At 55.6% G+C, this 20093-nt stretch overlaps 1 protein-coding gene across 3 annotated transcripts; it reads right to left on the bottom strand.

The window, feature by feature from the left end:
• Positions 1–350: 350 nt before the first annotated feature.
• Positions 351–19251, bottom strand: Hnf1a (HNF1 homeobox A). 3 transcript variants are annotated; one of them, XM_026403405.2, is made up of 10 exons: positions 18836–19251; positions 10589–10788; positions 7586–7772; positions 6914–7155; positions 5746–5897; positions 5421–5622; positions 4355–4546; positions 3187–3308; positions 2951–3116; positions 351–1640 (listed from the first exon to the last, which is right to left on the bottom strand). In XM_026403405.2, exons 1-10 carry the CDS (start codon positions 19159–19161, stop codon positions 1513–1515), a joined length of 1917 nt encoding a protein of 638 aa, XP_026259190.2. In that variant the 5' UTR covers positions 19162–19251; the 3' UTR covers positions 351–1512. The 3 variants fall into 3 exon arrangements, with proteins under 3 accessions (XP_026259190.2, XP_026259191.2, XP_077651704.1); XM_026403406.2 differs by having other exon boundaries at positions 2951–3095; XM_077795578.1 differs by lacking the exon at positions 4355–4546 and having other exon boundaries at positions 2951–3095.
• Positions 19252–20093: the final 842 nt, after the last annotated feature.

Genomic DNA, 20093 nt, shown 5'->3' with positions numbered 1-20093 from the left:
CTCCCCATCATGCTGGATTCTCATGAACTATTTTCAGTGACATCCCATGTGGAATCCTCCCACCTACCTGCAAGTGCCCCTTCACCCAGCTTCAAGACTTCAGGAAGTGTCCCAGCACCTGTGGACCTGGTTTCATGCAGCAGGGTGTCCTGCAAAGTAGCCACTCTAGCTTCCTCATCTTGCCTCAGTCTCACCAGGCAGCTGCGAGTCTCCCAGCCCCAGGCCCCAGCCTGCCACAGCCTCCCTCCTTTTGACCAGCCCCCAGCTGGGAGACTCCTTAACAAGCAACGAGTTTCCATACATTTCTTAGAGATTTTACTAAAAGTTAAATAAATGTACAGTCCCTCCCCCCCAGCTGGCTATGAGCCACAGAGGTGCTGGGTCTCCCCAGAACCCTTGCTCAATCCCAGGTAGAGGCTGCCCACTGAGGCCTGGGTTCTCCACCGCAGGCCCAGGAGACAAGGTTCTCACAGCTGCTTTGCCCTCCCAGTGACACTCAGGACCTCAGATTCCTCAGGGTGGCTGCCAACTGCGTAGGCCCCAGTCCTCAGCCAGCAGGGCTCCAAGCATCAGTGCGACCACACAGGTGGTCCCTTTGCTGATCTTGCCACTCTCTTCTCCCTCGGTCACCCCAGCTCTGCCGGGTGCTCAGGCCTTGCTGCCTTTGGAGCTCAGTAACCTTCCGTCCCCAACCAGGGAAGGGCCTGCAGGCGCCCCAAGGCCGGATGAGCTGCTGCCCTGGGACCTGGGCTTGACAACTGGTCACAGGAGCAAGGACGGCCCCAAAGTGGTCTTTCAGGTAGTGGCAAGATGCCAGGCCTGCTTCAGAAGGCTTGAGGATCAGGAGCAAATGTCCAGGAAAATGAGAAGTCCTGGGGTCGTGGAGAGGGGATGGCTGGGGTGGGGGCAGCAGGAGGGCACTGAGCCCCAGGCCTGGGAGAAAGCAACCCCTTGGGACATGCCTGGTGCAAGGGTACAAATGGGCACACGTCTCACTCCCTGGGAGGACCTGCAGCAGGGCCGAGTGGCCTGTGGAGGCAGAGGTGACGATGCAGCTGCGTTGACCTAGGGCTGACTCAGGGACTTGCAGAGCTCAGTGAGTCACAGCTCCCAGGTTTGTGCCATGAGAAGGTGGCTGCCCAAGCCCCTTGAGTCCCAGGGCTGTCCTCAGGCCCGCGTTGGGGGCACAGGAGCCCAAGGCTGCCCCTTTCTCTTCCAAGTAACAAGTTTCCACTTCAGCAGACAGGTGGTCCCTCCAGGGTCCCGCCAAGAACAAGCTCTGCTTCCCACTCTCCACAGTCCCCTCTTAGGCAAGTGACAATCTCCTCGGGTTGAGGCTCCTCAGAACCGTACCTTTCCAATGCTGGCAGAGGGAGAGGTGGGGACGGAGGGGAGGCAGCAGCCCTGTGGCAGGCTCAGAAGTGCTCCCGAGGTGGTGACTGCTGCCTTCGTCACCCCCCAGGCAGGCAGTGCAGGCTCCAGGGCCCAGCCCCTGGTAGGAAGTTGCCGAGGTCACTGGGAGGAGGAGGCCATCTGTGTGGAGATGAAGGTCTCAATGACGCCGTGGTTGGATGGCAGCAGGTGGCCGTGGCCGTTGGTGGAGTCGGAGCTCTGATACAGCACCAGGCTGCTGGCGGACACTGCAGGGGCAAGGGAGGCTGCTGGCTGCCGGCCACACCCCGGGCCCACCCCACACCTCCCCCCCAGGCAGGAGGGGCAGGGCCTCCGAGGTTCCAGAAACCCAGTGCCAGGCCTCTACCTGGGGCCACTCAGAACGTGGCCTCCTCAGGACATGTTAGTGGGAACACTACAGAGGTCAGGCGAGATGGCATGGGAGCTGCAGTCAGCTCAGCCAGCTGAACCAGGCTGATTTTGTATCTAGGAAGGCCTTTCGCGGATGTGGCTAAGGTCTAGGGTCAGCTGGCTGCTAAGTGGAGGGGTTGCCCTGAGCGTGTGGGTGGGCCTCTGCTAATCAGCCTCAGACCCGAAGAGCAAAAGCTGGAGTTTACCAAAGAAGAGGTTATTCTGCCCCAAGACCGCAGCATTAACTCCTGAGTGACCAGCCACAGAGGACACTTGCCAGCCCCACAGTTACACAAACCAGTTCCCTAAAGTAACTCTCCCCATGTGTAGTGTGCTTCCTGTTGGGACTGTGCCTTGGGGGAACCCTGACGGGTGGATGGGGGTGAGAGAACGGGCTTTGGGGTTGGACCTGGGTTCATGTCCTGGCTCTGCCACCCAGTAGATGAGACAGGTCCGTCACCTCGAGTGTCCACTTCCTCCTCTGTAAAATGAGGATAAGGCGCATGCCCCATGGGGTAGAGCAGGAGCTGGAGCATGGAGTGCCCTTGAGAATGCCTAGCCCTCGGGGCCCGGGGACCTAGGGCCTCCCCCGGGGAGTGCAGCTCCTAAACTCAGGGGTCCTGATGGCCGCCCAGGCCCCAGTGCCCAGCAGCCCGACTCCCAGGCGCCTGCTCCTAACCCCACAGGTTGCAGGCAGGGGCCACCAGGGTCACCAGGGTGTGGCCAGGAGAGGGTGGGGTCAGAGTGGCCAGAAGGCACACCCTGTACTGAGGAGACAGAACATGGACTCCCAGTTCCCCAGGAGAAACCAGAACGCCAGATTCCTCTGTGAAAACTCCAGATTTTTAAATGTTGCCCATTAATTCAAACAATATTAAAAGCTGAGCCAAGCTAAACACATCCGGGTCCCTTCTGGTCCACAGCCCAGTTGGCTCCTCATCCTCTCCAGAGCCGTGTCCTGTCCTTAACTGAGTCAATCCCTAATCCTATAAATTCGGCCCCGTTTCCCTGTGGCCGGGCACACTCCTGGTGCACTCTGGATTCCCAGAGTGTTTGGGACACTAGCCCCCCACCTGCCTCTGTGCACACCCCACCCCATGCCCCGACTCAGGGACAGCAGGGCAGGGACGGGACAAGCACCACTCACCTGTGGGGCTGGCACTGAGCCTGTGGGCAGGCTGCAGGTGCTGGATGCTGGCAGGGTCCTGGCTGGGGATGTGGATGGTGGTGGCTGGAGAGGCTGGCGCGTGAAGCCCAGACTCACTGGAGGCATCAGTGTCCGAGGCGAAGACCTGGGGACCCAGAGTAGTCCCCTGAGCCCTGGTGCATGGAGCCAGAGGCTCTGGGACAGGCCACAGGACTGCCAGACAGGCAGTGCCTTACCTGCTTGGTGGGCGTGAGGCTGGCGAGGGCACTGAGGTTGGTGGTGTCGGTGATGAGCATGGTCTGCGGAAGCAGGCCTGTGTGGGTGTACTGGGCCACCTCGGGCTTGTGGCTGTAGAGAGCTGGTGGGAACAGAGGGAGCAAAAGAGGATACAGACATGGCACCCTGGAGCTCCCCTGGGAGGCCTCAAAACAGGCTCTGGGGGAAGGGGTCATGAGGCCTTGTGAATGCCGAGCCCCTGGCAGGAGGGGGCCCTCTTCTTTACCCAGACCTGCTCAGCTGGAATTGATGGGGAGGAACCTGGGGAAGGCCAGCCACCAATTCCAGTCCCTCATACCACCTGGAGACCACAGGCATGAAAGGGAAGGGACGATGCAGGTGCAGTTGTACTAAGCACAAGCACCATGGTACTAAGCACAGGTGTTGTTGTATAAGTGCAGGCCTCAGAAGAGAAGGCAGGTGGCCCCATCCAGGTGAGCAGGGCAGAGGACAGTAATGCCTCCATCTGCAGGACACCTCTCCAACACCCAGTGTGTCCCCTCAGCACCCCCAAGACGCACACAGACACTTCTCAGGGACTCAGATGAAGCCTGACATCACAGGCACACAAAGATGTACACTTTGAACTCTGTGTGCACGCACACACGCACAGGGATCTACGTCCCTTATCCCAATCCCTCATTCCAAAGAGGTCTGCAGCCCAGGGGTTCCCATGGTGTGGCCCCAGAGCTCATTTGATGGCAACCCCCACACACAAAACCCAGCTACCAGTTACGTGAATCTCCAACCTGCTTCATGGGACTGCTGCAGAGACCCCCTTGATGACGGAATGGGAACAGTGTGTGACACGTGGCATTTCCACCTAGCTACCCTTCTAAAGTCACAACCAGCAGACTCCAGGCTTCCAGAGAAAGGGCTGTGGCCTGGGCCACCTGCCCCCCCCCCCCGGGGACGCACAGCCTTTAAACATAGAGCACACTGAAATGCAGCCTCCAGCTGCACATGTGCACTCGCCCGTGAGTGTTCACGCGTGGAGACATAAGGTGACCCGCAGCTGCCCTGTCCCCAAAGCGTTCGCGCCCACACAGACACGGCACGTGCCACGCTGCTGCTTCCCTTGCCCCCCAGCACGGCCAACCTGCCCCAGGCCAGGGCAAGGGCTCTCACCGTGAGGACCCTGCAGTTGGGCCATGGTGGCCATGAAGGGACTCTGGGCCACGTGGCTCTGCACGGGTGACATGAGAGGCTGCTGGTAGGAAGGGTGCAGCGGCTGCGAGAACTGGACCGGCTGCAGGGTGGTCAGGCTGCTGCCCATGCTGTTGATGACCGGCACACTCTGTGCCTGAGTGGAGGCCAGGCCTGGGGCAAGAGGGTGGAGTCAGCTGAGCCACCACCCCAAAGTCCCCTGACTCTGCCCAGATCCCCAGAGGCACCATGCCCCTTCCCAGAGCCCCGGATGAAAAGAGGGGAGGGTGGGGCAGTCAGGAAGCAGCTTGCACTAGACCACCAGGAACTTACATGACCCTGGCGAGTCCCCCTCTCTGAGCCTTTAGCTCCCGTGAGCTGATGGAGAGGAGGGCGACGACCCTTTCCCTGGTTGTCAGACTGGGTGCCCTGGAACCCCGGTGTTCCCCAACAGAGCAGCGCTCCTGGGCTCAGCTCCTGCTGCCCCCTCCCAGCAGCCCCTCTCTGTCTTGTTGTGTATTTGCATACTAATTTCTGCCAATGAAGGCTTTCTGGGTTTAAAAAAAATAGGAAGTATCCATGCCCCCCTCACCCTGCGCTATTTCCCCACCTTTTTATCTGAGGTACTATATGATTTCGTGTTGTGCTCATTGCCTTCCACACTGGGCTTTCTGAGATTTGGGTTGATTTGGTTCCTTTGTGCACTCAGAAAATGCATGTTGCACTGGGCGCTGTGGCGCACACCTGTCATCTCAGTAGCTTGGGAGGCTGAGGCAGGAGGATCGTGAGTTCAAGGCCAGCCACAGCAACTTAGCACAGCCCTAAGCACCTCAGCAAGACCCTGTCTCTAAATAAAATATAAAAAGGGCTGGGGATGTGGCTCTGTGGTTCAGCGCCCCTGGGTTCAATCCCCAAAAACAGAAAGACAAGAAAAGACAGTGTGTGTTGTAGGTGGGAACAAATGAATGAATGACCCCTTAGATTCCGCAGGGGACTTACAGCAGCCGCCCAGGTGCCCGCCCAGGTGCCCGCCCTCCCACCAGCTTACCAATGACCAGGGTGGAGGCGCCTGTGTTGGTGAACGTGGAGCCCAGGGAGGCAGGCTCCCCGGACCCAATGGTCATGACCCCAGGGAGCGAGGCCATGATGAGGTTCTGGGGCTGCTGGTTGAGGCCCTGCGACGTCTGCTCCAAGCTGTGCAGCGCTGTCAGCGTGCTGACAGGGGGCAGGGGGCCCCCAGTGGCTGAGACCTGCCAAGGAGAGTCAAGCCGAGTCAGGGTGGGGCCCAAACAGCCTCCCAGAGGACCACCCCGGTCTCCCAGCCAAAGGAAGGTGGGGTTGGAAAGGTTTCCGCCACAGGTCAGGACACTCACCAGCTTGGCTTCAGTGCTCAGCAGGCTGTGGCTGGGCTCCAGGCCTGTGGGGGACACTTGGTGCAAAGGGGTGGACACTGTCACTAGGGGACCACCGCTGCTCGAGGGCACCTCGGCTGCCTCACTGGTTGCAGGCTGTCCATAGCGCACGCCTGGAGTGGGGACAGTGTCCAGCCTCAGCACCCTCCCTGTCCCCTTCTGCCTCACAGACCTCGTCACTCCATGGCTTGGCTCAGGTCAGCTGACCCATCTTTCCTCCTGCAGCTGCAAACTGCTGAGCGTCACCTGGGGCCAGGCCCCGGCCTGTGCTTGCAGCTTCATGTCGCCCGCTGCCTAGTTCTATCCCTGGCATGCAGTAGGTGCTCAATAAAAGAGAATGGACCTGAGCTGAATTGGAGCTAGTGGCGGTAAACTGAAGGGAACTGAATGGAATGAACTGGAACTGGCTGAATTAAATTGTATCTAGTTGAGCTGATCGAAAATGAGCTGAGCTTGATTAAGTGAATGAAGCCAAACTGAATTGGATTACGTTGAATTAAGCAAATGTTTTTTTTTAAAGAGAGAGAGAATTTTAATATTTATTTTTTAGTTTTCGGCGGACACAACATCTTTGTTGGTATGTGGTGCTGAAGATCGAACCCGGGCCACACGCACGCCAGGCGAGCGCGCTACCGCTTGAGCCACATCCCCAGCCCTGAATTAAGCAAATTTAAAATTAAAGCGAATCGCCTTGAACTTCACCTAGTTAAACTGAGTGGATTGAGTGGGAAATGGTTGAGCGAGGCCAACCTTAAGTGAGCTAAACTGTCCTGAACACAATTGAAGGGAACCGAATTGGATTCAGTGGCACTAACAGGGTTTGAGTCAATGGATCTGAGGTGACCGTGGTCCACTGAGGTGACCCCAGTCAGGTTCAGTGGAATTGAAGAGTGAGGTGGAGTGGTCAGCTCTGATGGAGCGGGACAATGACTGGACGCGGATGGAGAGGACAGGGGAGGGTGGGATGGGCTGGACGAGTCCATGGAGTACGTGTGGGGGAGGGAGCAGGATGGGCTTATAAAGTGGAACCGACAAGTGCTCAGAGGTTTGGGTGTCTACTGCCACTGGGGCAGCCCACCCACTTGCCCCTTTACCCGCTGTCCCAATCTACCCCCCAGATAGCACTCACCGTGGACCTTACTGGGGGAGAGGGCGGGTGGGGGCAGGCCAGGGGAGCTGTGGGCAGGCAGCGCGGGTCCTGGGCCTGGCCCCGATGGGGGCCCACTGTACGTGTCCATGGCCAGCTTGTGCCGAAAGGCTTCTTCTTTGCGCCGGTTGGCAAACCAATTGTAGACACGCACCTCCGTGACAAGGTTGGAACCCAGCCCCTGTGCCTGCGACGGTGACACTCCCCTCTGGATGCACTCCGCCCTGCAGAAATGGCCACCCCTGAGCCTCCAGGCTGGGCACAGAGGAGCCCTCTCCTGGGGAAGGTCCTGAGAAGTTTGAGCTCCACCTGAGTATTGGGGGCTGGCAGATCTGGATTCTAATACCAGTTCTGCTGTGTGACTTTGGGCAAGTGACTTAGCCTCTCTGACCTCAGTTATCATACGAGCAAAACAGCCATGGGGTTGTAGAGAGGTTGGAATGAGGTGAATATTCACCCAAAGGGTTGCTTGGTGGGTGGAGGACACTAGGAATAGAATGAGGTTCAAGACACTGAGCAGCTGTTGAGTCCTCACAACTCTTTGGGCCAAGCCACATTCATTGACAGCAGGAGCTCTCAAGAACTGGGGAGCCCTCCTCAGATCCAGAGTTATCTTCCTGGCCTTGCCCAGCCCCACCCCCACCGCCACTCCACCTGTTGCACTCCTCCACCAAGGTCTCTCGCTCCTCCTTGCTGGGGTTCTTTTGCCTCTCATAGGCCTGGAACAGGATCTGCTGGGATGCTGGGCCCCACTTGAAACGGTTCCTCCGCCCCTTCTTGGTTGGCAGCTCGTCACCTGTGGGCTCCTCAATCAGCCCACCCTGCCCTGCATGGGTGAACTCTGCAGGCCCAGAAAGACATGAGCAGGGCATCAGCTCACCTGACCATCCCCCCCCCCCCCCCGATTCTCTCATTGTCAGGGGGCTGAACCAGAGGAGCTTATATCCAGAACTCAGCTCGTCCCATCTAATCAGCTAATCCAATAATAACAAGCATAGCACACTCCCCCTTTCTTAACCCGTGTCCCAGGCAGACATCACTAATCAACCCCTGCACACTTTTCGACTGAGCCAAGATGTCATCTCCCAATCCTCAGTACAAGGCTCTGGGTAAGCGTTAGCATTGTTCAGATTTGGCACATTTACTATCCCCATTTTATAGGCGAGGGAAGTGAGGTTTAGGGAGGTTATCTAATTTTCCAAGGCCACACAAGAAAGCAGAAACTTGCACCTTGTCCCCTGAGCAGATTCAGAGCTCATGTCACCTCTCCAGACCTGGAAATTAAGCTTACAATGCAATGTTGGCCAGGAAAAATTAAATGATCAGGATAAACATAGGAGAACTCTCCATGACCTTGAGTTAAACAAAGACTTCATAAACAGGACACAAAAACTAACTATAAGCTTAAAAACGAAGAACTTTTGCTGATCAAATGACATCCAATTTAGAGTATAAGGCAAACCACAGAGCAGGAGATTATATTTACAGTACTTAATTTTTTTAAGGCCTTATAATCAGAGTGTATTTTAAGAAACTCTTATAAAACCATCAGTAGAAAAAACAGATAATCCAAGAGAAAAAAAAAAAAAAGCAACCTCTTGAGCAGGTGTTTTGTTTTGTTTTGTTTGTACCAGAGATTGAACTCAGAGGTGCTTAACCAGTGAGCCACATCCCTGCCCTTTTTTAAAAATATTTTTTTAGGGCTGGGGATGTGGCGGTAACGTGCTCTCCTGGCATGCACGGGGCACTCAATCCTCAGCACCACATAAAAAAAAAATAAAATAAAGATGTTGTGTCTGCCAAAAACTGAAAAATAAATATTAAAAAATTCTCTCTCTCTTAAAAAATATTTTTTAGTTGTAAATAGACACAATACCTTTATTTATCTTTATGTGGTGCTGATAATTGAACCCAGTGCCTCACATGTGCTAGGCAAGTGCTCTACCACTGAGCCACAACCCCAGCCCTTTTTACTTTTTATTTAGAGATAGGGTCTCACTGAGTTGCTTAGGGCTTCACTAAATTGCTGAATCTGGTCTTGAACTTGGGATCCTCCTGCCTCAGCCTCCTGAGTTGCTGGGATGACAGGAGTGCAGCTGGCTACATTAGGATCTATCAAAGATTCCAAAGTACCTACTCTGGCCCAGCATTCCACTCTAGGAATTCTTCCTACAGACAGACTCGCACGGGAGCATGAACGTGTATAAATAGGATGTTCTTAGCAGCAGGTGATTGCAATAGCAGATTGGAAAAACCCTATAAGCCCTTATAGGTACCTTCAAATAATAGCCAGTAGCCCTTAAAAAGAATGAGATCAGGCGGGGCCCAGTGGCACACACCTGTAATCCCAGTGGCTTAGGGGACTGAGGCAAGGCAGGAGGGCTTCCAGTTCACAGCCAGCCTCAGCAACTTAGCAAGACCCTGTCTCTAAATAAAAAATATAGAAAGGCTGGGATGTGGCTCAGGAGTTAAGCACCCTGGGATTCAATCCCTGGTACCAAAAAAAAAAAAAAGAGAGAGAGAGAGCGAGTGAGAGTGCGGGCATGCAATCAATCTCTCAATGCTGATATAAGAAGATATATAGGATTGATTTTATTGGCCTGGGTTGTAGCTCAGTAGTAGAGCGCTTGCCTCGAATGCATGAAGCCCTGGGTTTGATCCTCAGCTCATAAATAAAGATATTGTGTCCATCTGCAACTATAAAAAATATTTTTTAAAAAGAAGATGTACAGGCTTAATTTTATTGCTGAGAGAAAAAAGCAATGTGCCAAAACTGTGTGTAATATGTCCCCATTGACTGGAAAGAAACATCTAAAGCTAGTATATGCATAAAATATCTCTGAAAGGGTACACAGGACCCTGGGAATGCCAATGGCTGCTTTAGGGGAAGGACACCTAATTTTTATCATTTTTTAAAACCAAATACATATTGCCTTTTTTAAGACCTGGAAAATGAATAAAAGAAAGGTCAAAATTTTACATATAAATGGAAGCCTAAGAGCGTGCAAATGCACTGGGAACTTGGGGGGAGGGAAGCCTTAATAAGGAGACTCACCATTCCCAGAGTAACTGTGTACCCGGGTCTTCCCAGTTTATCAGTGGAGTGTACCCCCTTGCCTCTGAGCCTTTGCTGGTGCCATTCCTCTGCTTGAAACACCCTTCCCTGCATCTCCAAAGGTTAAAATTCAACTCACACTGAGGACCTTATCTAAAGGTCATGCTTTCAGTGTGAACCTTCCTGATACCTCTGCCACCCCGAGGTAGAATAGATTAATCTCCCCCCTCCACAGTCAACTCACTACTCTGAAATACTGACTACTCTACCCTGGGCCTGGCACAAAGTAAGTGCTCAATAAATACTAGACCTCATGGTTGTTTTTGTTGCCACATTATAATGTCTCACTGTAACCTAACAGTCTCCACCCCCTTCCCACTAAACAGTGAGTTCGTGGAAGGCAGGAGGGGTCCAGTCCATCCATCTTTGGATGCCCTGGACCAACCCTGCACCCTCCCCCAGAGTGCCTTAATAAATGTGGGTTGAGTCCCGCTGGCTCCTGTCTCCCTGTCTGTGTAATGGGGCAGGGAAGCTCCCAGCCCCGCCCTAGGTGGGGTCAAGGCCCAGGCCGAGCCCGGGGACCTGCTGGGGTGGTTACTTACGCTGCGCCACCTCTCGCTGCTTGCGGACGTACCAGGTGTACAGGGCCGCGCGCTTCTGCGTCTTCATGGGGGTGCCCTTGTTGAGGTGCTGCGACAGGTGGGACTGGTTGAGGCCCGTGGTGTCCACCACCTCCCGCTGCGGGATATTGTGCTGCTGCAGGTAGGACTTGACCATCTTCGCCACGCGCCATGGGTCCTCCCTGGGAGAGAGCGAGGACGGGGTCAGCTCTCTGGGCTGCCGGGTGACCCCTGCCAACCAGCGGGTGAGGTGGGGCCCGGGCACCCGAGACCCCCTCTGCCCCCGGGTGGGGATGGTGGAGAAAGGTGGATACGGAGCCCAGGGGCTGCACCCGGCAGGAATGGGGAGGTGCGGTCACCCTAGGACACAGGCCTGAGGACACACAGACAGATGGACACACAGATGTAGGCCTGAACAGACTCCCACGGATTCCTCCCCTCATCCTCATCCTCTCTGAGAATTTTTTTTTTTTTGTGCTCAGGATTGAACCCAGGGGTGCTTAACCCCTGAACCACACCCCCAGCCCATTTTTATATTTTATTTAGAGACAGGATCTCACTGAGTTGCTTAGGGCCTTGCTAAGTCACTGAGGCTGGCTTTGAAATCCCGATCCTCCTGCCTCAGCCTCCCAAGCCGCTGGGATGGCAAGCGTGCACCTGGCCTGGCCCTGGGAATGTTAAATGTGTGTTATCCACCTGGAGAAACTGTAAGCACCTCGAGGGCAGGAACTGTCCTCTCAGCACCAAAATGGGCCTGACTTAGAATATGCCATTGATGTGGGAACATGGGAACAAGTGGTTGGATGGGAGGGTGCGTGGGTAGATAGATGGATGGACAGACAGGGGCAAGGAAGGGCAGGCGGAAGGGCTGATGGAATGATGCGTGGGCAGATGGACAGAGGATGGATGGGTATGGAGGATACCCACTGGGGACAAAAAGCAGAAATGCGGATCGTTCTGGCTTACAGCCAGGATCACTGAGATTCAGAGAGCCAGAATTACTTTTGTCTCTTGCCCAAGGTCACAAGGCTGGCCTAGAGGGTCCCATCCTAACTGAAGGGATTCAGTTCTAAGTCAGCCCATCAGGCAAAATCACAGGGTCAAAATGCCCGAAATCTGCCCTCAGCCCTTGGCAGCAGCCTAGCCAGTCTCTCCACGGCACCAGCAGAGGCCCAGGTGAACCCAGGCTGCAGGTTGCATTCAGAACCCTCATTACAACAAAATTGTTTTTTTCATCCAGACTCAGTAGTGCACTCTGAATCCCAGTGACTTAGGAGGCTGAGGCAGGAGGATCACAAGTTTGAGGCCAGCCTCGGAAACTTAGCAAGACCCTTTCTCAGAAAGGAGGGGAGGAGGCTGGAGATGTCACTCAGTGGTAGAGCCCTCCTGCATTCAATCCCCAGTACCACCAATAACAACAACACCTGTGTTTTTCTGGGCACAGTAAAGCAGCCTGTCATTCTAGCAGGAGGATCACAAGTTCGAGTCCAGCCTGAGCAACATCACAAGACCCTACCTCAAAACAAAAAATAAAAAGGGCTTGGGATGTAGCTCAGGAGTAGATTGCTTGCCTAGCATGTGCGAGGCTCCAGGTTGGATTCCCAGCACCAAAACCAAAATAAAACTGAGTTCTGGAATCCCACTCTGAGGACCGAAGCTCTCCAGGAGAGTGACTCAAGGGGCCTGAGGTCACCTGTGATCCATGTCTCTATCCTCTGCTCACTGTGAGTCTCCCTGTGAGGAAAGAAGGGATCACACTCCCATACCGTATCAATTCTCTCTTCTCTTGCTCTGCCCCAAGCCCCCACCCCTCGCTTGCAGTACAAACTGAAATGCGGATCAGGACGTCGGCGCTGGAACAGGCGGAACCGAGATTCGAACCCACATCTGCGTGATTCCAAAGCCACCCGTTCTCCCCTCCCGGCTTGACTCAGCAATCTGCTTCTAGAATCTGAGGCTTCCACTGTTTGCACACATGGCACATGGCGCTCATAGAAGGCAACTCTTGCTGCATTGCTTGCCCCGGCAGAAGACCCCAAGCAAGCAACCAATCCAGCAAAAGGAGGCTGCGTCCTGATTGCGCCCTGGGAGCCCCCTGCAGAAGCCCTGTGCGCAGCCGCCCGGGGCAGTTGGGGACATCCGCTCTGCTTTATTTGTGTAAAATTTGTTTTTTTCCCCATTTGTGTAAAATGTAAAGGGCGGTGAAACAGGCTTTCTCCATGTTCGACTGTGCACATGTGAAATACCAGAAAGGCGTGCCAGGACCCGGAGATGCAGGTGACCCTCAGGGGGCGGGGCTGGGGACAGGGTGAGAGGGACGGTTTTCTCTGTAGCTCTTCTGTACTTTTAAAATTGCAATTTTGAATCATATTCTATAATTCATACAGTCCCTCAGTAAGGGGGATCACTGCCAGGTCCCCCTTGGACATCAAAATCCACGGATGCTCACGTCCCTTGTATAAAATGCCATGGTATTTGCAGAGAACCTGCCACACTCACCTGCATACTCTGAGCCATCTCCAGATTCCTTATAATACCTAATACAACGTCAGTGCCGTAGAACTAATTATTTCACTGTGTTGTTTAGGGAATCCAGACAAGAAAATTCTCTGTGTTCCAAACGGACACATTTTTTTTTTCCTGAGTATTTTCAATTCACAGTTGGTTGAATCTGCAGACTTAGCAGCCAAGGATTCAGAACCTGCAGATACAGGGCTCCACTGTACAGACCATTTTAAATGAAACTGCAAATTGAAATCAACCCCCTAGATTCGGAAGCCACCCCACGGCCTTCTCTCCCTCCAAGAAGCAGCGGTTGCCTGGCTCCCTCAGGAGGCAGTGCCCTCCACAGGGATCAGGGACCCCAGCCTTTGTCACTTGGACCCTCTAACTTCCTCCTCCTTATCAGCAGTTCTCTGACGGCAGGGCAGGGAGGAAAGGAAGGTGGGGACAGGTAAGTCTAAACTGGTCAGCGTAGTACTGCGAAGTCCCACTTGCGTAAAAAATGACAATGATGAGAATTAATGACCCTGGATTATTTGCCACGAGCCCAGCACTGTCCTGCGGGTGACCATTTAATCTCACAATAACCCAGGAAGCAGGCTCCACTGGGACGCCCACTCCCCTGGTGAGGAACCGAGGCTCAGGAAGGTGAGGCTGCTGTCAAGGTGACCTAACTGGGGTACAAGAATATTTTGTGTTGTTGGGGCCTGCCCGCCCCTCCCTGGCTTCTCGCTCTGTGATCAGGGGCTCCTGGGAGCCTCTGCCACCTCCCCCTTCCCTGGGTGCCACTCAGAGCTAGGAGGGAAGGGCAGTACAAAGTCCAGCCTTGTGCTGCGGGCAAACATGTTTATCTGATGGCCTCCCGCCCCTGCCCCTGGTGGCAGCCACCGCCCCCTGCTCCCTGCTCCTCCCTCCCCTTTCTCTCCTCCCTGGAGAACGGGGTCAGTCCTCTCCCCAGGGCCTCTCCTGGGCTCAGATTGAAAATCTATGCAGCTGTCCCTCTGACCCATGCCTCTCTCTGCCTCTCTCTCTCTCTCTCTCTCTCTCTCTCTCTCTCTCTCTCCTGCACACCAGATCAAATAAAATAAAGTCCAGCCACTTTCCACAAACACAGGACAGTTACCTGGATGGGGAAAATGACAAGCAGAAGTGTTAAACTCAGTTAATAGGATCTTTCTTTCTTTCGTTCTTTCTTCTTTTTTTCTTTTTCTTTTTTTTTTTTTTTTGTACCAGGGATTGAACCCAGGGTCACTTTACCACTGAGCCCCATCCCCAGCCCTTTTTATATTTTATTTAGAGACAAAGTCCCACTGAGTTGCTTAGGGCCTCACTAAATTGCTGAGGCTCTCAGAATTTGAGATCCTCCTGCCTCAGCCTCCCGAGACACTGGGATTACAGGCCTGTGCCACCACACCTGGCAGAACTTTCCATTTTTAAACAATTCCTGGGACTGGGGTTGTGGCTTAGCAGTGGAGCACTTGCCTAGCACGTGTGAGGCACTGGGTTCAATCCTCAGTACCACATTAAAAAAAAATAAACAAAATAGAGGTATAATGATAAAGAACAACACCTAGTAAAGTTAGACAACAAATGCACATCCAAAAAAAAAAAGTGAATTTAAAATGCCAATCAGGCCAGGCCTCGTGATGCGCACCTAAAATCCCAGCAACTAGATCGGCTGAGGCAGGAGGATCTGCAAGTTTGAGGCCAGCCTCAGCAATCTAGCAAAATGATGTCTCAAAATTAAAAGAAAAAAATTTAAAAGGCTGGGAATGTAACTACTCATAGATAAAGCCCTGGGTTCACACCTCAGTACCAAAGGATAAAAATAAAACAGTCAGTCTGCAAACAAAAGCTAAGAGGGCCTCCCTTTCCCTTTTCTGGGGAAAGTTGCCCGTGCTCCTTTTTTCTAGAACCTACTGAGTTGGTCTCTGTCTCTCGGTGGCTTCCTCTCTTCCACTCACACACCCCCTTGGTCTCCAAGGACCTGACCCTTCCCAGGACAGCTTCCCCAGCTCAGAACTAAGAGACCAAGGCCCCAGGTGCCTCCTGCTTTGACCCCAGTGGGTTTGAGAGTCGCACCCAGCCGGGTTCAGGTCCCGCAGCTGTGTGAGCTCGCCTGCCCTCACTGCTCCGAAACACGGGTGATCCATGCCCCCCACACCTGTCAGGAGCGTTCAGGGAGGGTTTGGGGCAAGGCCTGGCCCTCAGGAGGGGCTCAGGAAGGGTAGGATACTGTGATGCTGGTCCTCGCCCTCACATCCCCGTCCACCATGTGGTCCTTCAGACCCGGCCTCTCCGCAGAGCCCAGGAAGCCCAAGGATCTGCCTACCTCCTCCTGCTCTCGCCTTCTGCCCACCCTGGGGTCAACCGGGCAGCCAAGACTTTGGGCCTTTTGTCCTCTGGTCCCCAAGGTCATGGAATGGGGGATACTGGCCTGAAGGGCTGCTCCCCTAGAAGAGAAGCTGAATTCCCCCATCTCTGGTCTTAGATCTGAGTCCGAATTCCGACTCTTCTGCCCAGGATCGGAATGCCTTGGGAGGGAGCCCGGCCTTAGTTTTCCCGTCTGTGAACCCTGGCTAGAAATGTCTCATCTCTCAGAGATCCTCAGGAGGGAGAAACGAGTCCCGTGCATTTGGAAGCCTGGGGGGCCTCAGAGTTTAATGGGCACAGGGCTCCACACTAGTGGGCATAGGATGCCGCAGGCCCAGTCCTGGCCTCAGTACTTGGAAGTGTTACCTTGGGTGAGTCCTTTGCCTCTCTGAACCTTAATTGGCTTGTCTGTAAAATGGGGTGACCTGAAACAGGAGGGTCAGCTACCGGTCCCTGCAAGTCCTCCATGTACAGTTCTGCGGGCACCATGCCATTCAATCCTGGGTGGGAGAGTGATTTTCATCTCCACTTTGCAGAGGAAACTGAGGCTTAGAAAACTGAAACCAGCTGCTGAGATGGAACAGAACGGGGATGAGGGCCAGGCAGGCTGGCCCAGTCAGGTCCTTTGTCCCACCTCAGCCACTGTCTTCCTAGCTGCTTGACGGGGAGGAGCACAGAGCTCCAGCTTTGGGGTTTGAGCTGTTCAGGACCAGAGGGGGGCTGCAAGGATGTGCAGGATGGAACCCTGGACCCCCCTTAGCTAGGTGCTCTCAGGGCCTCGGAGACTCGCCCCTCATTCCCACAGGTCTCAGGTCAGCCCTGGGCTGCTGCTGGGAGGGGTGAGTGGTGGTGAAGGAGACCTCGCAGGCCTTGGGATTGAAGAATTCCCTATTTTCATGGCAGGTGATAGAAAACAAATATTATGATCATAATAACTAAATGAAAAGGGAAGGTGAAAGTGGTGAAGGAGAGAGATGGGGGTGAGGCTCACCTAGGAAGGGGGCAACCAGGGAGCTGAAAGCTGGGAAGATCAGGAAAAGAGGTCCTGAGCAGCAGGGACAGCATGTGCAAAGGCCCGGAGGTTGAATCAACTTGTGTGTTGAGGGGCGGCAAAGTCAGCATAAGGGGAGCAAGATGAGAAAGAGTGAGGCCAGGGAAGGTGGTCAGCTGGCAGCGGGGTGGGGGAACCAGGGAATTGACGTTACTTTTATTTTGTACATAAGGAAACTGAGGTAGAAGAAGGGGAGGGACTTCCCAAAGGTCACACAGTGGACTAAGGGTGGAGACCTGAGGGAAGAACTCAGGTTCCTGATGTGGCCTCAAACATGGGACCCTCCCTGCCTCTTCCCAGGTACCCCCTGCTCCACACAAAGATCTCCAGCTGCAGGGCCTGCCTCTGTAGTCTCCCCAGCCTCAGCCTCTCCGCTGCCCAGGCCTCCATCAGGGGTCCCCCACCTCTCTCCCTGGGGTCCTCTCCCCTGCCCTGAGGCTGAAGGCCCCCCTTTTATCCCTGGGGCGTTTCAGATCCCTTTTGTTACCTGAACAATAAGTAACCCGGGTAGTTAGTTATAAACTCTGCAGGAACGAGGAGCTGGTTGATAATTTATAGCAACATCTCAAATTTAAATGGAAAGTAAATAGCATGCTGTTAGCATTAAAGAAAACCCAATCGGGGCAGGAGGGAGGCACTCGGGCCTCCTCCCAGCTTGGGGTGCCTTGCTCTCTCCCCTGCCCCTTCTCCCAGCTGGGCCTGAACCCCTCTCCCCTCCTGACTCCTCTGCCCTCTCTCTCGGCCTCCCCGACAGCCTCTCCTTTCCTCCCTGCTGTCCCTCTTTCCCCCAGCTTCCAGATCTCTGCTGGTCCCCAAGGACACTTTGACCTCTGCTCCCCCCAAATGCTGTGGAACCAGCCTTCCCCGCCCCACCACCCCACCACAGGGGCTGCTGATCCCGAGGCCCCCCAGAGCCAGGTAAGAGAGACCCTTGGCGCCCCTTGCCCCAGCCCTCACCCCAAAGCCCCCCAGTTCCACTGGGACCCTGAGCAGGTCAGGCCCAGCCCCACCCTGTCCAGGTGGCCCTCGCCCTGGGTCTGGCCTTGCCTGGCTCTTTGCCCCTCCCCTGCAGAGCCGCAGCCTTTGCCCTCCTCTTCCTGCCAAGTCGGGGGCCTGGCTGCTCCCCTGCCCCCTGCCAAGGCCCCACGAGGCTCCCTGAGCCTCTGAGAAGGTCCCTCCACCAGCCTCCCCCACCCAAGGAGGGATCAGCACCTTGGACAGAAAAGATGGTCCCCCGCAGAGCACTCTGGAGCCCTCCCTCAAATCCTCAGCCACCCCCCGCTGGGCCCTGGCTCCTGCCAGAGCGCCTTCCTGCTCTGTGCCCCAGTTTCCTCATCTGTGAGGCAGAGTCCTCAACTACTTCCTCCCCGGGCTCAGCTCCACATTATGGAAATCACACACAGGGCCCTCGGCAGGCAGACGGGCTGCAGGAACAGTGGCCGTCAGGGGGGGGCCTAGGGAGCTTGGGGTCTGGTGGTCCCGTAGCCCCCAGGTTGCTCTCCCCCAACCCTGTGCCCCCCATTCTCCCATTCTCCACCCCACGGCGGGGTTGGGGGTGGCTCCTGCCTCTGCGGGCCACGATCCTACAAGTTAATGATCACAGCCCTTATCAGAGCCTTTTGCTGTTTATAAATTTATAAAACAAAAGAGAAATAATAAAGCGAGTGGGTAATTAGTAACCAGGGCAGCCCGGCTGGGGAGAGGGGAGGCATCGCCAGGGACCCACCCAGTTCTCCAGGAGTGGGGAGCAGGCCAGGGATGGGGGTGCAGGACAGTACTGGGGGGCTTCCATATGCAGCCTGCTGGGGACCTGTGGCGCTGCAGGAAAGGTAAGAGTTCCCACCTCGAAGTCCCCTCTGCCTCGGCTAAGAAAGACCTGGGCTTTCCCCGTGGGGGGCCAGGGAAGCTCCCCAAAACCCCAGTCTCAGCCCTGCCTCCCAGAGGTGCTTTCTGCCCCCGGGGCCTACCATCTGAGCACTTCTTGGGGGGTACGAAGGGCCACATGGCTAAGGATTCCCACCCCCTCTGTTCTCCAGGACTCGGGGGTCCCTGTCCCAGAGCTTCCCCAGGGCTTGTCCCCGCTTCCCGAGGACACAGCTGAAGACCGTGGCTCTTGGTGTCTGGAGGCTCCAACCTCCGAACAGGGACCCCCAAGCACTGGCCTGGGCCCTGTCCCCCTCCCCGACGGCTAAGCTGAAGGCCACGGCTCAGGAGGACTCTGGACCTGGCAGAGGGGCTGGTCAGAGCGGAGGGTGGCCCTGGGGGCTCCTTCCTGGCAGCTGGGGACGGGGAGGGGTCCTTACTGCAGAAGGGTCTCCACCACGGCCTTCTGGTGGGCCGCCTCCTCGGGGCTCAGGTTCTCCAGCTCTTTGAGGATGGGCGGCGTGAAGTCGTCCCCGTCGTCATCCGTGTCGTCCTCGGAGCCCCGCGTCTCCCCCAGCCCGTTGGGCAGCTCAGCCAGCTCCCCTCGACCGGCGCCGCAGGCCTCCCCCTTGTCCAGGGGACCCTCTCCAGGCAGCAGGTAGGGCCCCGGCTCCCCCAGAGCCTGGATCAGCGCCTCCTTGCTCAGGCCCGACTCGAGCAGCGCGGCCAGGAGCTCGGTCTGCAGCTGGCTCAGCTTGGCCACCATGGCTCCGCAGAGGGCCACGCGGCCGGGCCACCAGCTGCCACCTCCCCCCGCCCGAGGGCCTCCACTGGCCCGGCCGGCAGCCACCAGCCAGGCTCCTGCACCGCTGCCCCCCCAAACCCACGAGCCAAGCCCAGTGGGCACCCCCAGCCCCCAACCCTGGCCCCAGCGGCCGGTGAATCAGGCCCCTGGCTGCTGTTTACATTGGAGCTGGGGAAATTCTCCAAGGTTCATATTTATCCGTGTGCTTAGCGCGGGGACTGAACTTTGGACTTCAGCCCTGCAGAGTGCAGGCCTCAGGGCCGCAGAGGGCCCGAGCGCGGCCTTCAGTGGGAGTGGGCAGGGGAGGGTGGGGAGGCGGAGGGGGTCCGTGGCAGCTTGACAGAAGGTGCTGGGAGCCAGGGGGCAGCATTGGGGCCCACCCCCAGGGCCTTGCAGGAAATCAGGCTAAGGCAGAAGGACTCAGAAAGTCCATTTCTTTGGGGGAATAGAAGCCACAGGAAGTTTTAGGCCACTGGGCCAGCTGTCAAGGACAGAGCTAGGTCCTGTTCATTTGGGGACCCTCTCACACTACACCAGGCCTGTGCTCAGGGATGGTGCTGGGTCTGTAACGTGTGCCTTTACTTCACCGTGAGTGGGTGCAGGGATTGTCTCCATTGTATAGAGGAGGAAATCTAGGCTCTGGGAGGTGAAGCAACGTGGCCAAAGTCACACAGGAAGGGATGAGACCTGTGGGATGGGACTAGGTGGACAGGAGCCGGGTACTTGCCTCAGTACAAATTTTCAGGGGCACCCACAAACTTAGTAATCAAGATTTTATGCAATGGATTTTAAAAATTAAAATCAAGGCAAACCCCTAAAAGCATGTGTCCATACAAAAATTCTCACGTTTGAGTCCTGGGGCTGGAGCTCAGTGGAGAGCGTTTGTCTGGCAG

Source organism: Urocitellus parryii, chromosome 3 (assembly GCF_045843805.1).
Source record: "Urocitellus parryii isolate mUroPar1 chromosome 3, mUroPar1.hap1, whole genome shotgun sequence".
Classification (NCBI taxonomy): domain Eukaryota; kingdom Metazoa; phylum Chordata; class Mammalia; order Rodentia; family Sciuridae; genus Urocitellus; species Urocitellus parryii.
This window is presented reverse-complemented; position numbering and strand designations above follow the sequence as displayed.

Excerpts from the sequence above, each read along its gene's own strand:
- Hnf1a (XM_026403405.2), bottom strand. The coding sequence starts at position 19,161 with ATGGTGGCCAAGCTGAGCCAGCTGCAGACCGAGCTCCTGGCCGCGCTG. Across the intron at positions 7,773-10,588 it reads GCAGCGAGAGGTGGCGCAGC|AGTTCACCCATGCAGGGCAG; the intron begins GTAAGTAACCAC and ends CTGGGCCTGCAG. Across the intron at positions 3,117-3,186 it reads GCCTCACGCCCACCAAGCAG|GGGACTACTCTGGGTCCCCA; the intron begins GTAAGGCACTGC and ends ACCAGGGCTCAG.